At 41.1% G+C, this 22,790-nt stretch overlaps 1 protein-coding gene across 10 annotated transcripts in view; it reads left to right on the plus strand.

Moving 5' to 3' along the window:
- Nucleotides 1–22,790, plus strand: part of PIEZO2 (piezo type mechanosensitive ion channel component 2) — a 474,955-nt gene that overhangs the window by 252,202 nt on the left and 199,963 nt on the right. For all 10 annotated transcript variants that reach the window (XM_068237153.1, XM_068237160.1, XM_068237158.1 and 7 more), the window contains exons 5-7: nucleotides 3,633–3,795; nucleotides 12,296–12,506; nucleotides 15,340–15,553. In XM_068237153.1, the coding sequence (XP_068093254.1) occupies nucleotides 3,633–3,795; nucleotides 12,296–12,506; nucleotides 15,340–15,553 (588 nt within the window). The remainder of the gene's footprint in view (nucleotides 1–3,632; nucleotides 3,796–12,295; nucleotides 12,507–15,339; nucleotides 15,554–22,790) is intronic.

Below are 22,790 nucleotides of genomic sequence, written 5' to 3' on the forward strand. Positions count from 1 at the left end.
GTAGTTTATGCATTTTTTTAATAAAATAAATGACTAAAGATCATTTGTCTTAGTGCTTGTTCTGAAATCTCTGCAAAGAGTTCGCCTTTCCTGAGAGAACATTACCATAACGGTTATTGATATTGTTATATTGCTATCACTAGAAAGGTTGTTGAATGAAACCTTTTTTTCCTACAGGATTTAGCTAGAGTTAAGCCGCATCTACATGCGTAGATGCGGCCGCGATGTTCCTTATCAATCGAGCCGCTAATGCGGCTCGATTGATAAGATCCGACAGGACGGATCTTGCTTCCGCCGATTCCCTGCTCGCTCCCCGCGAGGGGACAATGGCAGGGAATCGAGCGGAAGATAAGCGGCGCCGGCGGGGACGAGCGGGGAATCGAATGCGGCACACGCGTGGCGAGCAGGGACGCGGCGGGGACACGGAAGAGGCGATCCGGCGGCTAATTGAGCCGCCGGATCGCAGCCTCATCTACCCGTGTAGATGAGGCTTTATGCCTAGTACACACCATACAATTTTCTGTAAGATTTTCTGTTAGATTTACCTCTCATTTATCTGCCGAGCAATTAAGCATTGTTCTACTCAGCAGGAGATAACCAGAAGACAATGCACCAGAGATAATGACCAGTCTCTACCAGTACTTTACAGAAAATAATCTAATTACAGAAAACTCTAACAGAAAATTGTATGGTGTACTAGGCATTAGACTTGTGTATTCTTACGAATTTGTGCCAGTGACCTGGTCTCTATATGAGATTGCAGATTGTATTGATTGTGCATACAATCGAAATTGTACTGCGTGTGGACTCACCAACCAATCCACAGGGTTACTTTGTTTGCAGTCCTGCATGCCTTTAGGATTCCCTCAGGGTCTGAGGATGTATGGCAAACTGCGGCAAAGGGAATTGGAGGGTGACTTTGCATATGTCACAATGAGTATCCCTTGGTACGTATCCCCAAAATATTACAATGTCATATCAGCAGGAAATTGAACAAGATAACCCTTCCAGCCAGATACTTTTAATATTTCATTGCAAAAAATACAGACCTACAATGCACAAAACTTTCAGTATAGCTAACTATTGCAAATTTACAATCAAATGCAAATAAAAAAGTGAGTTTGAATTACGGATTTAACTGTCTCGTCATCTTCATTTGGATTAGTTCTATTTTCTTTTTAGTCTTTATTGCTACAAATTTTGTGACTGACATATGATCTTAGATTGCTTAGAATCTTATAACATACACAAAAACGAATTCATATATATTATGGGCAAAGTCTTCACAGACATGCCTTGTTTTCACTTAGTTCTGCCATAAACTTAGAAAGAAGCCTATAAAATGCTGGCATTCCACATTGATGATGCCTGTATAAATAGTGTATAAAAGATGAAAAAGTGAATGTTTTGACAGGGAAGATGTGTAATTTCCTTAGTTATTTTCCCTGAGCAGAGTGAGGATGTTCATTATCAGGCAGGCTCCTACACATACTGCACATGTATCCTGGTCTATGTTCCCATCTGCCCTGCCAAAAGGATTAGCAGAGCAAACGTCACATTGTCCGGCCTAAGCTTTTATAGGTGATGCAATTTCATACAAGACAACATTTTTCCTCACTATTTCTCTTTCCTTTCCTTTTTTTCTCACAGTGGATCAGGGCATTTGTAGTGAGCAGATGTCTATTGTCTTTGATCCATGTGCTATCAGAAAGTTGTAATACATTTCAGATTATTAGTAATTGAAGTGCTCAGAATGTGCCTTGTTGTGGGAAACAAGGTTTCCAAAACTAAAATCCTATCTTGAAATTTTGATCACATCATCGGAAGTATAGGAATACGTGGATTTATTTTCAGACTTTGTAGGTGGGGCAGGTGATATGGGCTAGATTGCACATCACTCCTACTGTTCAGACTGATAGGGTGCCCATCAATGATACAATCTTGTAACAGAAGGGTAAACAGAGTGAGTGGATACTTAAAGTGGACCCAAATTAAAAATACAAGATTTCAGAAATAAAATCTATTTTTTAATAATAAATAGCAGCCTTTCTTAAGCCGCATGATGACAAATATAAAATATTTTACATTTATTGGAGAACCCCCACCCTTCCTTTCATATTGTTGGGACAGAATCCGGCAGACTGGTGGAGGAGATAAAAAACAAAAACAAAACACAGGCTGCTACTGATGGTGTCACAGGGGAGGTGATCTCAGCTTGTGTGAGATCTCACATAGATGACGGCCCCTGTGAGGGAGGGTAGCTGATGACAAACACACCCATGATCTAAAACCTCCTACTAAGCTCAGAAGTAATGGCTGCTATCCTAGTTATGAAAAGAGAAGGGTGAAAAGCATGCACTGAAATGCTCATAGGCTTGAAGGTGTGTTTATTTATCTTTGTATGTGTCAGGGTGGTGCAACTAAATATTTTGAATTAAAAAATGTTTGCTTTGGGTACGCTTTAAGGTAATCCCTTATATTACATAAAAGTGGAGCACAAACATTTACCTGCGTTTAGCCTCCTTAGCGGTAATCCCGAGTCAGGCTCGGGATGGAAATCCACAGCTCAGGGTGATAATCCCGTGCCTGAGTGAGTTATATGCAGGAGCTGCTTCAGATCTCCCTGTGGTATGTTTTTTTCTTGTTTTTAGGGTCTAATAGTTTGTGAAAAAATTGCATGGCTTTTAGACCCTAAATCTGTAAATAATCATAAAGCCAGGGAGGTTAAGCCTTGTACACAGGCTAGACAAAACTCGGCGAGGCAGCCAATAACGACTGTGGCTATTGATGCTGCCCGTCGTTGGCCAACGATCAGCCTGGCAGATTGATTTGTCCAGTCGCCGGCCAAGAGCATTGTTCACCCCACTCACCACACTGCATGACGTCACTCTCGCATCAGCACATCAGCCCTCTGCCTCCTGTATAGTAAAATAACACACTGCTAGCCTGCAGGCTAGTCATGCATCTGTACAGCCGCAATACATCTGTACAGCCTTCACACTGCAATGTCACCCGAGGTACAGAGTCCCCATCACTATTGGGCGACATGCCTCATATGTGCATTTGAGGCTTCATTCACAGTAAGTTATTTTAAGGTTTTTTTTTTCATTGACCAAAAGGTTTATTGAATAAAAAGGAGGCATTACAGAGTATATAGAGTATACAAACAAGTACAAGCAGTTGTAATGTCTGAACAGTACATATAAATTTAGAGTCTTAAAGACAACATACATCAAATAAACACAGTATCAAGTGTGAGTAAGGGATTTGATATAAAGTGTGTTTAGGTAGAGTATACCTAAATATCCATCCTGTAGATTCTAAGGCCAGAACGAGAAGTTATTTTAAGGTTAAAAATATTGAACCACTGCTAATTAACTTTTTATCAAGAGTGACACACACAGAAATCAACACCTCTGAGAAAATATGTGATTTCCACCTGAGTTATACATTCCTCTTACGTTTATTATCATGAAAAAATATATTAGCGTATTTCTGTTTAACATGAATGCAAGTGCTATTTAACTAATTTAGCCTTTTCTTTCTGCTGTTCTTACTATTTTTTTTTCAAACGGTATGAATTGCTTAGCAGTTTATCACATATTAATAATCCTTTTGTTTTGTCTTTCCAGTGTAAAGGGTGCAGATGCTGGCAATGGAATCCGAGTGTTTGTACCAGATATTGGGATGTTTATTGCCAGTCTTGCCACCCTGCTGTTCTGTAAAAAGCTGGCCCAGAAAGCAGTGACGGAAGAGGATGCACAATACAACTCTCAGTTTGTAAATGAAGAACTGGTATGTATGGATACACATAATGTCCCTGGTACAGCATGCACCAAATGTAAGATTTTCCACTACACCCAAACCAAAGAACTACAGTATATCTAATTATAGACTAAGGGTTGTGAAAAAAAGCGATTGCTTGATTGCACAAAGCCATGTTCATTTTTATAATTCAAGGTCTCAGCTTACATGTAATTTAATTAAATAAAACGAAAGGTGTTTATTTTTGATGATTGGTCTTTTCTCCCTCATGTTATCTAAACTGTGAAATAACATAAGGGACCATTAGAAAATATTGGATTTAGTGACAATCGCGGTTTTGTATTTCCTCTGCTGACAACACAGGGGGAAATCAGTCAGGAATGTCTAAAGCCTTAGCACTGGTACAATAAAGGAAGAAATATTTACTTTGTCTTCACTTGAATAACCCCCACAAAGTAAATAATAAAAATAAATCATGAATCTTACTGGCTAGTTGAAGATAAACTAGGAAAAGTGCCCATCAGGCTTGCTCCCACCTTCAACACCTTCAAAAAAGCACTCAAAACTCACTTCTTCAAGGAGGCCTACATCAACTCGACACTACCCTAATCCTTTCTGCCAATAACTTCTTGATGCACCCCCTCCTTTTGTGTCACCAGCCCCTCCCTCTAGATTGTAAGCCTTTGGCAGGGCCCTCTCCCCTTGTGTATCATACTTGACTGTGTGCACTTTACCCAGAATTTGGAACTGGTAATTTTTTACCACTACCATTCCAGTTTATGATCTGGCATTGTACTATTATCTGCATTGTGTTGTGTATCTTATTGCTATTACCTGTATTGTTGTATCTATGGTCCGTTACCTGTATTGTTCTGTCAACCCTGTTATCATTGTCTGTAAGCCTATTTATTGTACAGCGCTGCGTAATATGTTGGCGCTATATAAATCTAATAAATAATAATAATAATAATAATAATAATAAAAGTGTAAACTGATCTCTTTGTAGCATCAATAATGATCATCTAAATCCCTCCCACCCCAGTTACTCCAGAAATCTTTCTCCTAAAATCAGTTGGACAGAGACGTTCAGTGGTGCCCATAGACATGGAAAAGCCACCTGATCAGACCATTTTGATGATTATCATATTGCTGTTGTCTAAATGCCTTGCTAATGAACATTGTTTATTTTTCATCTATGCAGCAGATATTGCGCTCTGGGTTTGAAATATTTCCAGTTCTGATATTACTTGCTTTATAATAGTCCTAAAAAAATAATTGGAGGAAATAAAGGTTTAAGTATGTTTGCAGAGTATTTATTTTACTTGAGGCAAGTGGGGGTTAAATTTCATCTCAAATCTTACCTAAAGTCGAGCTCTTAACTTCAGGTGAGCAACCAATAGGGTTATTATTATGACTTGGACTCAAGACTGGGATCTGGCAAAATGTTTACTGGAGCATATTAAAAGTCTGCTCCGACATAGCACATAATTATCATTACTCTGAAATTGCTTTACTGAGAGTCACTGCACGAATTCTTTCTTTAGTGAACATTTGGCCATTGGGTTTACAGTGTTTGCAAACGTCTAGGTGAAAGATGTGGATGACATTCTGTTTTTTTAAACACATTTATTTCCTTTGAGTGTAAGCACAAAATGACTCATATAAAAACTGTGCATCTAAGCAGCACAAGAGAAAAGACAAGAGGCTTTGTTTAAAATACACCTGGCCTTAACCCCCCACCCCCCAATATCCTTTTAATACTGTTTTATTATTGGTGCTGTGACTATGTCACAGCACCATCCTCCCACTTCCAGCACCCCCTGTAGCCCCAGGCTACTCAGTCGTAATCTTCAACTGAGCACAACATTGAATATGGGCAGGGAGCAAGTGGCAGTTTTTCCTCCCCCCTGCCCGTCCATAATTCGCCCCCCCCCCCCCCCCAATCGCCGCTATAGTTCCACATTTAATTCACTGTGTACAGCGCACAGAGGAGCTGCTCTTTATGCTGACTTGTGATAACTGAGTCAGATATCCGTGCTAGAAAAGTTTCTTACCAGGCAATATACAGTATGTGGATCACACTAGCATAACTAATGGACTACATGGGCATCTAAAGATGCAGCACAGCGAAGCACACCTACCTGCTCCAGTGCCAGGTCTTCTTATCTCCACTTCACTGCAGCCATTCTGCATACAGCAGCTTCTCTCCAGCTCCTACATGCATATCAGCCTGACTGAACACTGAACAGCTGCAGTAAAGAGGAGAAGAAATTGAGGGGATTTGGTGCTGGAGAAGGCATGTGAGCACAGTCTTACTGCTCTGCATATTCATAATGGGGCCCATACACAACACAATAAAAACGTTCAATTTTCCTGATAATTCGGCCAAATGACTGAATTGAATGACAGTGGAGATGAATCCTTTTTTTTTTTATCAAGAAGAAAGGAACGATTATCCTGTTTTTTCAATAAAAATCCGATCGGTCATGTTGGAAAAATCTTTATATTCGATCTAATGGAGTACTCAAACGAAATTATCTAATCGAAAAAAATGAAAGAATTGTACCATGTATGGGCACCATAAGGGTGTGTCTGGGGAATAAACTTATGCTGACCCACACTTACTAAGGGGAACTATTTTACTAAGGCTATTAAAGCTGAAATGATCACCACTCTTAGAAGAATTGCCACTCTTTACCATTATTTATTGGTATGGTATGATCACTATTTTTAGAGAAGAAATCTGCTGATTACCATTTTCTAAATTGCAAAAAGGCTGTAATAGAAATCAGTGATGTTTGTTTCATGCAGCCTGTTTGCCAGTCTTCCACAAATTGCCCATTCAAAAAGTAAGCAGTTATGTTTAAAGAGACTCTGTAACAAAATTTTGAGCCTTATTTTTTCTATCCTATAAGTTCCTATAGCTGTTCTAATGTGCTCTGTCTTACTGCAGCCTTTCCTAGTTGCACAGTGGCTGTGTTATCTCTGTTATATGATCTAATCTTCTCTCCTCTGTCGGGTCTGTCGGGCTCAGGCAGTCAGGCTGGAATGTGCTGTGCTGCTTGTGATTGGATAGAAGCTATACACACCCTCTCCAGGCCCCCTGCACACTCTGTATGACTCACACACTGAGCTACTCTCAGCCTATCACTTGCTATGTCTTTTGTTTGTAAACACTGCATAAAAATGGCAATTACAAACCAGGATTGCAGCAGGGAGTGGCAGAAACAGCACAGAGGGGCCCAGGAGAACATAATGAATAGAATGGTATGCTTTTTATTGTAAGAATTTTACAGTACAGATTCTCTTTAAGGCTGGTCATACATTAGCTTATTCAATGAATGTAGCTGCCGATCACCACTTTAGGGCAGTTATAGTATGATTATCAAATCCCAGTCACTATCATAATTATTCAAATCACCCTTTTACAAATCTGGCATTATAATTTAAACATGGCCATCTAATTATGAAGGACAAAGAAGTGGCAATCTGTTATCAGGCCAATACGTATTTATAAATAAGCTAAACTTCTTATATAGACAGCAAGTGTGGAGTGGGCATGTTTAAAGTTTTGCCACAAAACCAGGTAATCAGGACTGTGCGGATGATGACAAAAATCGAGGTTCGCCATAGCTAATGATAAAACATCCCCTTGTTGCTGTAGTAGTGATCAGTTGTAACCAACACACTAAATAATTAAGTGTCCAATAATTTATTCCAAGAGTCAAATCATGCAAGAGCCAACAATTCTCTTGGGGTCACACTAGTTCCCCTTTTTCAGTTTTTAACAGAAAATGATCATGAATTTTGGAATTATTTGATGTGCTGGATACATTTAATCCTTGTTGCCATGGACAGCATCCAGCATCCGGTAACCAAGCACCCATTGGAACATGTGGTACTGCTCCATCACTACATGCCTTGTTACTGGTCGATGATGGTCCTTTCCCGGAAAATATATGGATACATGAGTCCACAGGCATCAGTTTCACGATTTTCAAAAGTCCGTTTTAAAACGTTATCCAGGCATCAAGTTGTTAAAAATATCTATTTGCTTTGCGCATTAAGTTAATTTTTAACAGCACAAGAAGCAAAGGGAGGAGAATGAGTCTGATCTGGCAAATATCACCTGCAAACCATACCTGTAAATGTTATAATGTGTAGCCCATTTGTCTAATTTAATCCATCAAACAGACCAGCTCATTCATTCAGATAATTGGAGAGGAAGAGGAAGCCATGAACTCGCTTGATGTGCTAAAGTCTGTGCAGGCATGTGTGGACCAATATTTGAGATGAGAAAAAAAATAACCATACATTTTCAAATAAATTTAAATCTTCATACACTACATACACTCTGTCCTTTCTGTAGATCAGCTGCATTTTCCAGTCACACATCCTTGGTGGATTTTATAAACTCGTATTCATTCAGCACATGTTAATAGCAAAAAAATAAATATAGAGAAAATGCTTGATAAGGCTTATAGATCAGTGCAGGAACACACATGAGGTTTATATAAGTCAAAAGATGAAGAGTAAAATACTGACTAATTTATATGTAGACATGATTGGATAGTGGTTTGATTGTTGGGTTACCTGTTCTATTTTCAAAAAAGGTCTTAGAGAGACAAACTAATTTTAGCACAGGTTAGCCAGCCTAGGAGGGAGGCCCCCGCAGTGGTGAGACCCCAAGCGTCTGCGTGGGTCTCTTGCACCTTGTGGCACCACTGATTTTAGTTGACTAGAAAAAAAAAAATTACATGGTATCTGTGACCAAAGGTCTCTCATCAAAATCAGAAAACCGACTACGATCGCAAATTTGCAATAATTAGCAATGTGCTCTGCTTTGTGCATTGCGCACAGGTACTTTTTGCAATAAATATATTTAAAATACCTGGCGTGCCAGCTTACCTCCTTGCTTCCAGAGTAGGAGCTGATTCCCCAAGTGCAAATATCTACCGTCATCAGTTGTCCTTGTTTACTGCCAGGATTGACCAATGCCCGCATTGAGATCAATGGGATTGTTCATCTGCGGTGATTGTGTGAACGTCCCAGCCAATCAAAATTCCTGAGATGCTGCATGTAGCATCCTGTGGCGGTTGCATTTGGCAGTTCCGTGCCCCCCATGGGGTTCACAACAAGATGACAGAATGACGGGAACCGATGCCAAGCGCTTTTCTGCTTGGATGCAAAAAAAGTGTTTAGCATCGGCTAAAAGTGCCGTCCCCAGAAACCTGGGTGAACTGGCCCCAACTCTCTACCTCTCATCATCCTGCCCTGCCTGCAAGATACACTTTCTTATGTTTAACACTTTCATAAAGACACTTTTTTGTACTTTTTTTACACTGAGCAGTGACAGGGAAAAAAAGACTTTGCTCAGCTGTAGTGTTGCATTGCCGTTTCAGGGAGCAGTTGGGCTAAATTAGGTGGTGTATGGACACAAAATATCACTTTTTTCTCAATTTTTTTCTAATAGGAGATAATTGTTCATCTTCTGTTTAAAATAACTTTTCAGCACTTTGCTATTGAAAAAGGACTATAAAATTGGTGAAAAAGTAGTGTCAAAAGTACTGAGTATTTTCTTGTTCACTGGTAGTTTAAAAGGCATTTTATTGATAAAGTGTAAAAATAACACTTTAGAGAAAACTTAGGAGGTAAATGAATTGAATAAGGGACAGAGGGAGGTTGCACTGTCATCTTGACAGGAAAAGGAGCGACAGGAGCCAGCCAGGCAGTGTAAATGTATTGAATGCTAGAGATACAGCCTAACAATGCTCTAAACTTGGTGCATGCTAATGAATGCAAATTTACTATCACATGCATTAACAATTGGGAGTTGGAATGAAGGCTTAAAGAGGAACTCCAGCCTAAACAAACATACTGTCATTAAGTTACATTAGTTATTTTAATTAAAATAGATAGGTAATATAATATCTTACCCACACTGTTTTAAAAGAACAGGCAAATGTTTGATTTCATGATGGCAGCCATCTTTTTGGTTGAAAGGAGTTGACAGGGAGCATGAGACACAGTTCCAACCGTCCTGTGTCCTGAGCACCTCTCCCAGTTGCTAGGCAACGTGAATAACAACATAGGAAATCCCATCATGCTCTGCACAGCTTCAGGGAAAAAAAGCCTGGACTTTTTTTTTCTTTGATGGGTGGAGCTTAGCTAAAAATGCAGCTAAAAATGATGCTTTGGTAAGAAAAACAAAGTTCTTATGCTGTGAAACTGTTACAGAAACACTAAGGCCCCGTTTACACTTAATCAGTTGGTATGCGTTAGTGTGCGTTAGTATGCGTTAGTACGCGTTAGTGCGTGTTGGTACGCATTTTTTTCATAGCAGTGCATTGGGAAGAAGATTTCATTCAAAACGCGTTAAAGGGGCACTATGGCTAAATTCCTCTTATATTCTCATTTAATATAAAATATGTGCAATTGTAGCAATGTGTAAGACTTGTATTGTGGCTGAATAAAACTCTGCTTCAATATTCCTAAATCAGTGCTGGAGTCCCGTCGCCAGAGAAAGCTAAGCGACGCTGAACCAGCACATTCCATTCTGCAGGAGGAGGCTGCCTTATCAGTCGTTTCATCTGAAGTTGTAATCTCCCCCTTTGATGTATGGGAGAGGTTTCACCCAACGTCTAACTGCACATTAGTGCTGTTACAGCTCCTCTGATCTGCCGTACGTCTCAGGACAATGAGTTACGGCTCTGATGAAAAAAATGCTCCCCGCTGAGGCCCCCCTTTAGAGACACAAGCAGGACACTGGCTACACAGCACTTGCATGTGCTGAATCAAGACGCTGGAATCCTGTGCATAAGAGAAGCTGGCCTCCATGGCAACTGACAACAAGTGGTGACCCTGCCTGTGCCAGCTTCTCTGAAGGGGGGCCTCAGCGGGGAGCATTTTTTTCATCAGAGCCGTAAGTCATTGTCCTGAGACGCACGGCAGATCAGAGGAGCTGTAACAGCACTAATGTGCAGTTAGACGTTGGGTGAAACCTCTCCTGATACATCAAAGGGGGAGATTACAACTTCAGATGAAACGACTGATAAGGCAGCCTCCTCCTGCAGAATGGAATGTGCTGGTTCAGCGTCGCTTAGCTTTCTCTGGCGACGGGACTCCAGCACTGATTTAGGGTAAAGCAATATTGAAGCAGAGTTTTATTCAGCCACAATACAAGTCTTACACATTGCTACAATTGCACATATTTTATATTAAATGATAATATAAGAAGAATTTAGCCATAGTGCCCCTTTAAGTGTGAAAGGTGCCATAGGAAAACATGGGCATTACTTTGAAAATCAGTTTTCTTTCAGTTATAACTGAGAGCAACTGATTAAGTGTAAAAGGGCCCCAAGCCTTTTCAGTTCTGCTGAGATTTTTAGACCAGAGGTTCACTTTAAAGCTTTATTTTTGTTACAGGCTCAACTTTTTTTTTTATTTCAAAAGCATTTGTATCTTATTATTGTAAGATTGTCTTACCCGTTTTGCTTTGTTTTACCGCTGAGGAATGTATATTGTGGATAGTTAGGGATGCCAGGCAGTACTTGGTACCAGAGGCTTTATCTGCGCCTGACATAAGCATTGAAGCTGAGCGTTGGGGCTGTGCTGAGGATCATATCTGGCGAGGAGATTCCTTCTGAAGAAATGATGACATTTCCTTGCTTTGGTGTTTGTTTATACTGTATCTGATGAGACAGTTAAAAGCTGAATGTTAACAAAATAATCTGGTGATGACTAATAGTATTTCTGGCCCCACTCTGATAGCTGCAGTAACAGCTGCTGTGCAGGCACTGCTCTTTCCTGCCTTGGATTTATTGTTGCTTTGACATTTGCATGCATTATGCAAGGAAGCCTTTTAGATTTTATTCAGATAAACTTAACCCTTTTAATGTGAGCTGATTTGAGATCATAGTATGGTTCTGTCTAGTTGTACTGTTGTTAAAATCAGAGAAATTGAATGGCGACAGAAAGCAGTATTTTTAAATCATACATTTAACATCGCAATCTTACTGTGGTATATTGCCATGGGAAATGTAATAAGAACAATGTAGCAGCATTACAGATCCATGTTAAAAAAAAAAAAAATCTGTCATTAAAATATTAAAGAGGAACTTCAATCTCCTAGAATATCTCCCATATATATTCCTGACCCTCCCCTGATAAGATATATTTTTAAAACTTTTAAAAATAAAAAAATAAAACCTGCAGATACCTTAAAGCAAATCTGAAGTGAAAATAAACGTATGACATAATCAATACCTTACTTTAGGTAGCTTTGCCTCACATCAGGTTTCCTTAAAAGTGTTCATTATGTTTGGGTTTAAAATAGTTTTGAGAACGCATTACTCCTAAGAAATAATTTACTACCGTGGATATTTTTGTAGAATTCCTATTTAACTTAACCAGTCGCATGTTGCTCCATGTACTGTACTTCACAGTGTTAATCATGTCTATTGTATTTTTCTGTACATGCTTTTAATAGACATGATTTGTTTATCAATGTATTGCCTTTGTTTTCACTTAGACAGAAGCAGGGAAGATGGAGATGGATGAGGCATTAGTGTATGAAGAAGATTTTGATGGTGTAGATGATGTGAATGAAGAGGCAGAAGAAAGCACAAGGTTAAAACTTCTTCGCAAAGTCGCCTCATTTGCCTCAAAGCTAAAAGAAGTTATTGGCAACATAATAGCCACCGCTGGAAAAGTAGTTGTTACAATTTTACTTGGTATAACAGGTTGGTGCGATGCAGAAGACAACTATTTTAAAAAAAAATGTTGAACTTGTGAAGTGTATAATTTCATGGGGCATGTTTCACATTACTATTTTTACAGTTTTATAATTAATTGCAAAACAGTGGATCTCACCATATTTAGGTCTTCTGAGCAGGGCCGACACTTCAATAGAGGCAGAGGGGGCAATTGCTCTGGGCCCCAGAACCTCTGACCCCCCCCCCCCGGATGCCCTCTTAGCTATGGTGACCCATGACAGTGGGGATGCTGTGTGTTTACTCTGTATAGGAAAAGGAGGTGAATAATGGAACACTGAAAATACCTTTTAGAGGACATATGATGGACACCTAATGATATGGGATGGGATTGGGCCTGGCAGCTGGCTCAGGGGCCCTGGAGGTGATATGGTTAGAAGGGAGGTGTCAGGGGGGCCCCCGAGGTTACTTTTGCCCTAGGACCCCACTGTAGCTAGAACCGGTCCTGCTTCTGAACTCCGATGTGGACTAGTTCATGGGGCAATGGATGCAGTCACTAATGAACCACCCATGCATTCCTCTGATGGTCACAGTTCAGGCAGCAATGTTGAATAAAGGAATTTGTGCTGACCGTTGGTTAGCTACTGCTCTTTGGGCAACCAGCTGAGCTGTGGTTTCTTTTCATTGCTATTCACATGATTAATAATGATGTTAATTTAAAATAAAAAACCTGATTATGCAAACTATAGTTTAATGGGAGCCAGAAATCTGCTGGGGTGGAACCAAATATGGGCCTCGTGTAACTATATTCAGGTACTGACTATCAATTAGGGCTCGTTTCCACTTGTGCGGCGTGTGTCTCGCAGACGCATGCCGGCACTGAGTGGGTGGGCGGGATCGCAGGTGAATCCCAGTCATGGCACATGCACGGCTATGGGAATCGCAGCCTCCGCTGCGAATTCTGAGGGGGATTCCGGCCGAATCGCTACCGCAAGCGTTTCGGCCGGCGGCGCCGTTATACCCTATGGCAGAGTTTCCTCGCGCGATTTGCCTGCGGGGAAACTCTGCGGATTTGCGGCGGAAACTGCGATAGTGGAAACGGGCCCTTAACCAGCAGCTGGTGGTGGTATTGATCCACAGTTCCTGAATCTGCTTACATTTTGTACATATCCACCACTGCAAATTTCTGTTTCCTTGAATTCATGTATTCTGCAAATTTTTTTTGAGCAACACTGTTCTAGTTATTTTTGGTTAAACTAGATTTCTTAAGTCTCTTGTAACAGACAGCAAATCAGCATGTTTATCGATATGTTCGCCGAACTGCTGGGTGTACCTTTTATTTAGTTAAAAAATTAGTTAATTGTTATATTATTGCTCGTATAATATATGGTTGGACTTTGTTAAATTGCCATGTTACATTTTAATTATATCTCACAAAGTTTAAAGGACACATGAAGTGAGATGGATATGGAGGCTGCCATATTTATTTCCTTTTAAAAAATACTAGTTGCCTGGAATCCAGCTGATCATTCTGGCACCAGTACTGTCTGAATCACACACCTGAAACAAGCCTGCAGCTAATCCAGTCAGACTTCATTCAGAAACACCTGATCTGCATGCTTATTTAAAGAGAACCCGAGGTGGGAATTACTTTTACTATTGGGGCACAGAGGCTGGTTGTGCGCATTAAGACCAGCCTCTGTTGCCCCATCGTGTGTCTCCATGTCCCCCCTGCTCGCCGCTATACCCCCCGCATTGCTGGCGACACGCAGCGTGTCGCCAGCTCAATGTTTACCTTGCGCTGTCAGTCAGCGCTGCTCCCCTGCCTCCTCCGCATCGGCGCACCCGCCCGTGTCCCTTCCCTCCCGCTGATAGGAGGGAAGTGACGCGGCGGGTGGCGCCGATGCGGAGGAGGCGGGGGAGCGGCGCTGACTGACAGCGCAAGGTAAACATTGAGCTGGCGACACAGCCAGCAATGCGGGGGGTATAGCGGCGAGCAGGGGGGACATGGAGGCACACGATGGGGCAACAGAGGCTGGTCTTAGTGCGCACAACCAGCCTCTGTGCCCCAATAGTAAAAGTAATTCCCACCTCGGGTTCTCTTTAAGGTCTATGGCTAACAATATTAGAGGCAGAGGATCATCGGGACAGCCAGGCAATTGGTATTGTCTTAAAGGAATTAAGTGGGAGTCACCATATCTCTCTCAGTTCAGGTGTGCTTTCATTTCATCCAGCACATTTGTCTTTGTAGCAGAAATGTGTGAAGTAAAACAGTGATTGTTATGTTAATCGTGTCAGACATCAATGGGGAGATTTACTTACAGATTATCTTGCTGGAGAGGCAGCTCATGTTGTCTTTTTCCTCTTGATGTTTTGTTATGTTGTGTAATGCTGGGAATACACGGTAAGATTCTAGTGCTCGATTCCACGCCCGATCATTTTTGCCACTCGATTCTGCGAGCAATTCTCTTATCTTCCGCTCATTTTTCTTATCTTTTTCCATTGTCCCCCGTGCAGAATCGAGCACGGAAACAATTGGGCGGGAGATTGGACGTGTCAGAAATTATCTATCGAGCCATCTAAATGGCTCGGAATCTTACCGTGTTTCCCAAACCTAGTCTCAGCTTTATTAAACAGTTCACATGTTGCAAGTTTCCTCACTGGTAAATCATGTGGCTGTGAACCTACTTATTTCTCCTATACGCATATGTCAGGTGCAGAACATGCACTCTTGATGGGCTTGTTTGGGAACCACTGGTGTGGAATACAAATGCCACATAACTTGAACTATACAGAAATAATGATGCCACTTATGTAACTCCTTCAGTGCTGCTGCCATCTCAGATATGTTTTCCCCCAACAGGCATGATGCTGCCATCTTTGACCTCAGCTGTGTATTTCTTTGTATTTTTGGGGTTATGCACATGGTGGTCCTGTTGCCGAGGATTTGATCCGCTGATATTCAGCTGTCTATGTGTATTAATGGCCATATTCAGTGCAGGGCACTTGATCGGACTTTATCTTTACCAGTTGCAGTTTTTTCAAGAAATTATTCCACCAGAAGATTTTTATGCCAGGTGAGTCAAATTATATTTATATTTTGTGTTCTGTTGCTGTTGCAGTGTTAGTGTGTTAGTTTGCTTATAGTAAAGTGTGTTTATATTGTAATAAAATGATGGCACATTCTGCAATATACTTGCATTACTGATTACATTACAGATTTTACCCTCATTTTTTTAAGACTGTCAGGACAACCCAAGTGTGCACAGTTTAAGCGAGTGCTCTGTCCCTATGCTGATAGTAAATAGCCACAGTGTGTGCTAATGTTAGAAACACATCTGCCTCATTGCTTCTAAAGTTTTTCATTATTTCTCTTCTGCTTCTTGCCACTGCTTATCATCTCTGTGCAGCTCTTATCAGCACTTACTAGTACAGAGTATGGAGAGTGGTTGATCATTTCTTAATCTGACAAATGCTTTTTAACTGAGGTAAAAAAAATGTTTATGTAAGTATATTACATTATTGATCAGTCTCATTTTATAACACTTTAACCAGTTCACCCCCAAGGTTTTTTACCCTAACGGACCAGAGCAATTTTCACCTGTCAGTGCTCCTCCATTTTATTCCCGAATAACTTTATTACTACTTATCACAAGAAAATGATCTATACCTCATTTTTTTCACCACCAATTAGGCTTTCTGTGGGTAGTACATTTTGCTAAGAATTATTTTATTCTAAATGTGTTTTAAGGGAAAAATAAGAAAATAATGGAAAACAATCATTATTTCTCAGTTTTCGGCCTCTATAGTTTTAAAATTAAACGTTCTCCTGTGGATAAAACAGACACATTTTATTTGCCCAGTTGTCACGATTATTAAACCGTTTAAACTATGTCCCTATCACAATGTATGGCAACAATATATTATTTTGAAATATAGGTGTTATTTTTCTGTTTTGTTTTTCTTTTGTCTGGTCCACAATTACAAGCCCCTATGTAGTAAAGTAAAAGTAATTTCCCATCATAAAATATAGATTAAAAAAGCTGAGCCCCTAAAGCAACAATTTATGTATTTTTTAAACTGCTTTTTTTATGAGTTTTTCTTTTTTTTTTTTTAATGGGGGGGGGGGGGGGCTTTGGTAATGCAAGTTATTCATTTTATTAGTATTGGTTAAGTATGTATGTGTCTGTAGGTGTAATTTTACTTTTTGGCCACAAGATGGCGCTGGTGAACATTTTCCGATATAGGATATATTTTTTTTGGTACATTTAAATACAATGTGACGGCTTCCTGTTTCATGAATGGATGCGGCCGCTGTTCGCGGTCACGTCCATTCTTTCCAGGCATTGCGATTGGGTAGAGGACCGCTCGGTCCTCTTCCCCAATTGCTCAACGCGGAAACCCGACGAAAACAGCGGCGGTTACAGCGCGCACACGTGCAGAGCAGCGGCGGGAACACGCGACGTATTAAAACGTCATGTTGCCATTAACAGGGTAATGCATGACGTTTTAATACGTTACAATGCCGTTAAATGGTTAAATACACTTAAAATTGCATACACCATACAATTTTTTCTTTAAAGTTTTTAAATTCAATCAGTTTTCTTAATTGAGTGTACTGTTTGAAAAAGCACTCTATCAGCACACCGTACTTTATTTATTTTTATTTTTTTTAATTGCCTAGAATGTACCACCATGGCCGATAGATAAAAAGATATATATTTTCAATACAATCAACACTTTAAAAAAAAACAACAGTAAAACCAAATGGTTTGGTTGAATGGTATATGGTCACCTTTATTCACTAGCATATAGGTTGGATTCTGCACTCCATATGGAGTTAGTCTTGATGATGGGTGCATTGGCTGCAAAGAAGATGGTCCTACTGGTAATACATAAAAATCCATAAATAGCGAACATGTAAGTAATATTGGTAGTCTGAGAGTTGAATTCTTCCCATGTCACTTTTCTGTGGATGAAGAGTACTCACTAAACCCAGAAGTCCAGACAAATCTGTATTATATAATAATATAATTGGTATATCTGCAATATATATAGGCTGCATGGCCTCAATGTCCAGACAAATCTGTATTATATAATATAATCGGTATATCTGCATCATATATAGGCCGCATGACCTCCATGTCCAGACAAATCTGTATTATATAATAATATAATCGGTATATCTGCATTATATATAGGCCACATGGCCTCCATGTCCAGACAAATCTGTATTATATAATATAATCGGTATATTTGTATTATATATAGGCCGCATGGTCTCCATGTGAACAATCATAACTAATGCAAAACGGCCGTTGTGAATGGCCACCAGTCCTCTGCACCCACCCCTTGTTACCCTAACCTGGATTATGATGGGGACCGACATTTAGTTCATCCTGCATTTTTTGATAGATAGCTCTATGGTGTGGTGCCATGGATCCAAGTTGTATGCACCTGCTTCCATTAAACAAGCTCCAGAAGCAATTGAACCTGGCAATGCACGTTCTTTTCTTATTGTGTTGTATGATATATTATAATTAAACCCTTTAAACTCACATTTTATGGCCAAGGATCCTGATCAGTTTTTGATCTACATCAGCAGCAGACTCTGCCAGTAATCTTTTAACCTCTGTAAGCTGTTTTTGTTTGGTATTCTGAAATGTGATCAACCAACATAGAATGGTGGAAGGTGGCGAAACAATGCCTACACTCCAGCTGATCTCCAGTATATTTGCTGGTTTGGGCCACCATCACATCACGGAAGCTATTTTCTGCAAGTGCTTAAAATTAAGTTAGCAAAACATTTTCAAAATAATTGTGTTCATTCCACATAAGGTAGTGGCTGGATAGCATACTGGTTAAGGGCACCACCTTTAAAGGGATACTGTAGGGGGGTCGGGGGAAAATGAGCTGAACTTACCCGGGGCTTCTAATGGTCCCCCACAGACATCCTGTGTTGGCGCAACCACTCCACAATGCTCCGGCCCCGCCTCCGGTTCACTTCTGGAATTTCTGACTTTAAAGTCAGAAAACCACTGCGCCTGCGTTGCCGTGTCCTCGCTCCCGCTGATGTCACCAGGAGTGTACTGCTCAGACACAGAGCATACTGGGCCTGCGCTGTGCGCTCTTGATGACATCAGCGGGATCGAGGACACGGCAACGCAGGCGCAGTGGTTTTCTGACTTTAAAGTCAGAAATTCCAGAAGTGAACCGAAGGCGGGGCCGGAGCATCGGTGAGCGGCTGCGCGGGCACAGGATGTCTGTGGGGGACCATTAGAAGCCCCGGGTAAGTTCAGCTCATTTTCCCCCGACCCACCTACAGTATCCCTTTAACATGGGAGACCAGAGTTTGAATCCTGGCTAGGGTCAGTACCCATTCAGTAGGGAGTTCAAGGCAAGATTTCCTGCACTGCAGGGGTGCCTCTTGAGCGCATCCCAGTGGCTGCAGCACTTGAGCGCTTTGAGTCCAACAGGAGAAAAGCGCTATATAAATGTTCAGATTATTAGGTTAGGTGTGAACAGGAGGAAGGACATTGATGTAACACAATTATATTTTTCTTTTGTACAGCTAGATAAGAATAAATAGTGTTTATTTAGATATAAATCCGTCTATACATTGCACCATATTACTTTGGAGAAGCATAATCTGTGCTATTACAAAATTGCAGAAGACAAGGAAAGTTTCAGATACGTAATTACATACATCTAATACTGTGAAATTGTTGTGAGTTTGCCTTTGACATAATCTGATTCATTTGGGATTGGGAGGTTTGTGTAATCTAGTAAATTGGCAGTGAATTAGGATAGCGGCTGCTGAGCAGAATGCAAGTGGGAATAGCTGATGTCAAGCAAAATTTAATAAAACTGTAAACAGAATAAGAGTTTTTGAATGAAAGGATGAAAGTGACTGCATTATACTGGGTGCCATCAGGGACAATGGAGCACGATGTACTACATTAGCAGCGTAGTGAAATATCCATATAAATGTAATTGTTATGCTCGACATCATTTCCTGTAAGCACTGAAACAACACAGCCAGAGATGACAACACGTGGCCATACATGAGATCATTCATTGCCTGATCTGTTTAAATTTGAAGCAGAATAATAGAAGCTTCTTTTGTATTGTAGCAAGTTTAGGAACCGAGCTGTATGGCTGCATGTTTCTGGATCAGACTAATTCAGTTACAGTGCATTGAGGAGTTACCTGTCATGTGAACATGCAAGTACCTGCCAGTTGTAGGACTGGTACTTACCTGGTTCACAGATGATGGGCGAGCGTATGAATTAGTATGCCGCTGGTGAGCTGGGTGCAGGGTGAGCCAACTGACACTGCTGGCACTAAAATAACTGGCGGCATTAACTCCCTAATAACCACATCACGCCAATTGAACGCAGCAGCATCCCCAGGACTGCCTAACGCCAATTGGCGTCAAGTCCTGGTGCGGGTCCTGATGCCTATGATAGCCGATCGCTGTGATTGGCTGGCAGGGGGAGGGAGGGGCGAGTAGAAAAAAAGAGATACAAATAAATAACATGAATAAATAAACATGCCGGCAGGGATCAGAGCCCACAAACAGAAAGCTCTGTTGTTGGGCAGAAAAGGAGGGATGGATCACTTGTGTGCTGAGTAGTACGGCCCTGCAGCGAGGCCTTAAAGCTGCAGTGGCCTAAATTGTAAAAAATAGCCTTGTCACTGGGGGGGGGGGGGGGTAAGCCCACGGTCCTCAAGAAGTGAAATACTATTTCCCCTCCGAGTTGTCACGACTGAGAGGGAGATGTATTTCAGGGTCCAGTGATTGTTGTAACCCCAAATTATCCATACACGCTCCGCGCACTTTAGCATTGCTGTTATAGCTGCCATGCTCCCAAACAACCTGCTTCAATGGACGAACATTGTGAACCAATGTCGGAGGGAAATCAATGGCAAAATATATTCCAAAGATACATATTTTATGCAGAGGCTAATATTTCGCATTTACACAGAGGTAAATGTGAATGGTGAACAGCAAATATTCGCCAACAAACATGTTTGTCTTTCACTAGTTACTAGTAAATAATGCTTCATGCATTCTGTAATGTGTGCATCTCACAGAAGAAATAACACAGTTATTACACACACTGTCTACTCAGGGAGTCTCTGCAAGTCATTGCCTCACTGCTATACACGCAGTCATTTTCTGGATCAGTAAGTTCATGTCATCTGAATATCCGCTCTATGTAATTAAGAATCATTTATACAGAGCAATGTGCCCCTTGCCTCTACTACATTGTCACTAATTAGCAGTGTCATTTTCAATTTAGGACCTTTTTTTTTCCTGGCCAGAGGAGCCCAAGACAGAACAGTATTCTGCAGGAGACGGTGTGCTGATTAGGAGATTTTAATTAACGTGTGGTTTCATTTAGTTTTTGCTAAATTGAGTGAGCAGCTTTCATTCATCCTGTGATCTCACTTTCCATCAACCACTAGTAATTTTAGCGGCTTAGAGCTTCCTGGCTGTTGCTACTGTAATTCTTTGAAGTATGGATATTAATCACAAGAGAGTCTTTCATGCACCAATGTTTTTGTATGTATTCTTCGGGAATGTCAATACGAACGCTTGAAATGTATACACTTTAGCCCTTTAAAACACGTACAGCTGACTGTTGGATTTCTACTCCATTGATTTACGATAGAGACGGACTGTGCACACCAGACAATCAATACCCTACTCTTCTATGGAAGCTGCATTAACTCCTGTTCTTTCTACGGGATGTAGTTCTTTTCAAGCAAAAGCTTCAGGCTGCTTTCCAAAGTAGCTCGAAGCCATCTGGAACAATTCACTGTTCTGCCGTACGGATGTCACTGACTTCATGTGTACGCTTGTAAGAAATTACACTGATAGCATGAATGGAGGGTGTCCCCTGCTGGGTCTGCTCTTAAATGCAACTAAAAAGTATGGTGAGCTGTCAGTCAGGGACAGAAAGGCCAACAAAGGGTTGGGGTTTTTTTTATGTGTCTTGCAGGATTGAAGAACTAATCAAGGAAGAGTTTTACCCAGTACTTATTAATTTGACATCTTTATATTTTCATCAGTGATAATGACTATCTGTTAAGTGTGAATGACCATTGCCGATGGAAAAAAGGATTACAAAAAAACTTGTTCAGAATCAAGATCAGAATCGCATTTATTTCGCCAAGCACGACTGGGTCGTGCCCGGAATTGGGCATGGCACAAGAATACAGGGCATGTACATAGAAACATATGAGACAACAGAGCATAGAACATCTCAAAGAACAATACTTTACAAACACATCTGGTTCCAAACATATACATAATACCTTTCCAAACACATCAGCCATGTAGTGGTTTATATGCAGAAAGTCATGGGGGGGGGCAGCCTACGGGGGGAGAGAATGGGCAGAGTTTATAGAGTTCAGCGAAATTACAGCTGAGGGGAAGAAGCTGTTTTTGTGTCTCGTGATCTTTGTGGAGATGGACCGGTACCTCAGATACCTCCGCCCCAAGGGGTGCTGATTGAGAAACTGGTGGCCAGGGTGGGAGGGATCCTTGGCAATCTTCAGTGCTCTGGAGCGTAGTCTGGCATTGTAGAGGAAGTCCAGGGCAGGGAGTGTGTTCCCGATGATCCTTTCCGCTGACCTGATGACCCTCTGTAGTTTGCGTCTGTCGCCTTTGGAGGAGCCAGCATACCATACAAGGATGGAAGAACAGAGGACGGATTCGATGGTTGCGGTATAGAAGTTCATCAGGAGTTTTTGTGACATGCCGAACTTCTTCAGTTGGCGGAGGAAGTAAAGCCTCTGCTGGGCTTTCCTCTGGGTGGAGACAGTGTTAGCCTTCCACTTCAGGGTGTTGGAGATGGTGGTGCCCAGGAGGAGGGCACAGGGCACTCTCTCCACCACTTAATTGGTTGAGCTTGACAAATTAAAATTCCCAGTGCTTGCAACATATGAAAGCAATATGTGATAGTTATAGTTGGACATTTTTTAATAACTAGCTTTATTTTGTCCAGAACTGGATTAATGCATTTTGCCCCCAACTGTCCTATGACCCCGTCTGCAGCTAGGTGTCTGATGTTCCCGTCTGCAGCTAAGTGTCTGATGTTCTCCCCCAGCTCAGTGTAGGTAGTCAGATGTCCCCACAAGATAGTGAGATGGACTCACTCCCGCCCACCTAGTATAGATGCTCGCGGCCCCACTTTGCCCTGCAGAGTATGGAGTAGTGTGAACTTACGTGTCCAGTGCCAAATCTCACTGCTTTGCTCTGCCTCTTAGCATCACCATGGTTTTGGCTGGTGCTTCTCATAATGA

The sequence above is a fragment of the Hyperolius riggenbachi genome, chromosome 5 (genome assembly GCF_040937935.1).
Source record: "Hyperolius riggenbachi isolate aHypRig1 chromosome 5, aHypRig1.pri, whole genome shotgun sequence".
Classification (NCBI taxonomy): Eukaryota; Metazoa; Chordata; class Amphibia; order Anura; family Hyperoliidae; genus Hyperolius; species Hyperolius riggenbachi.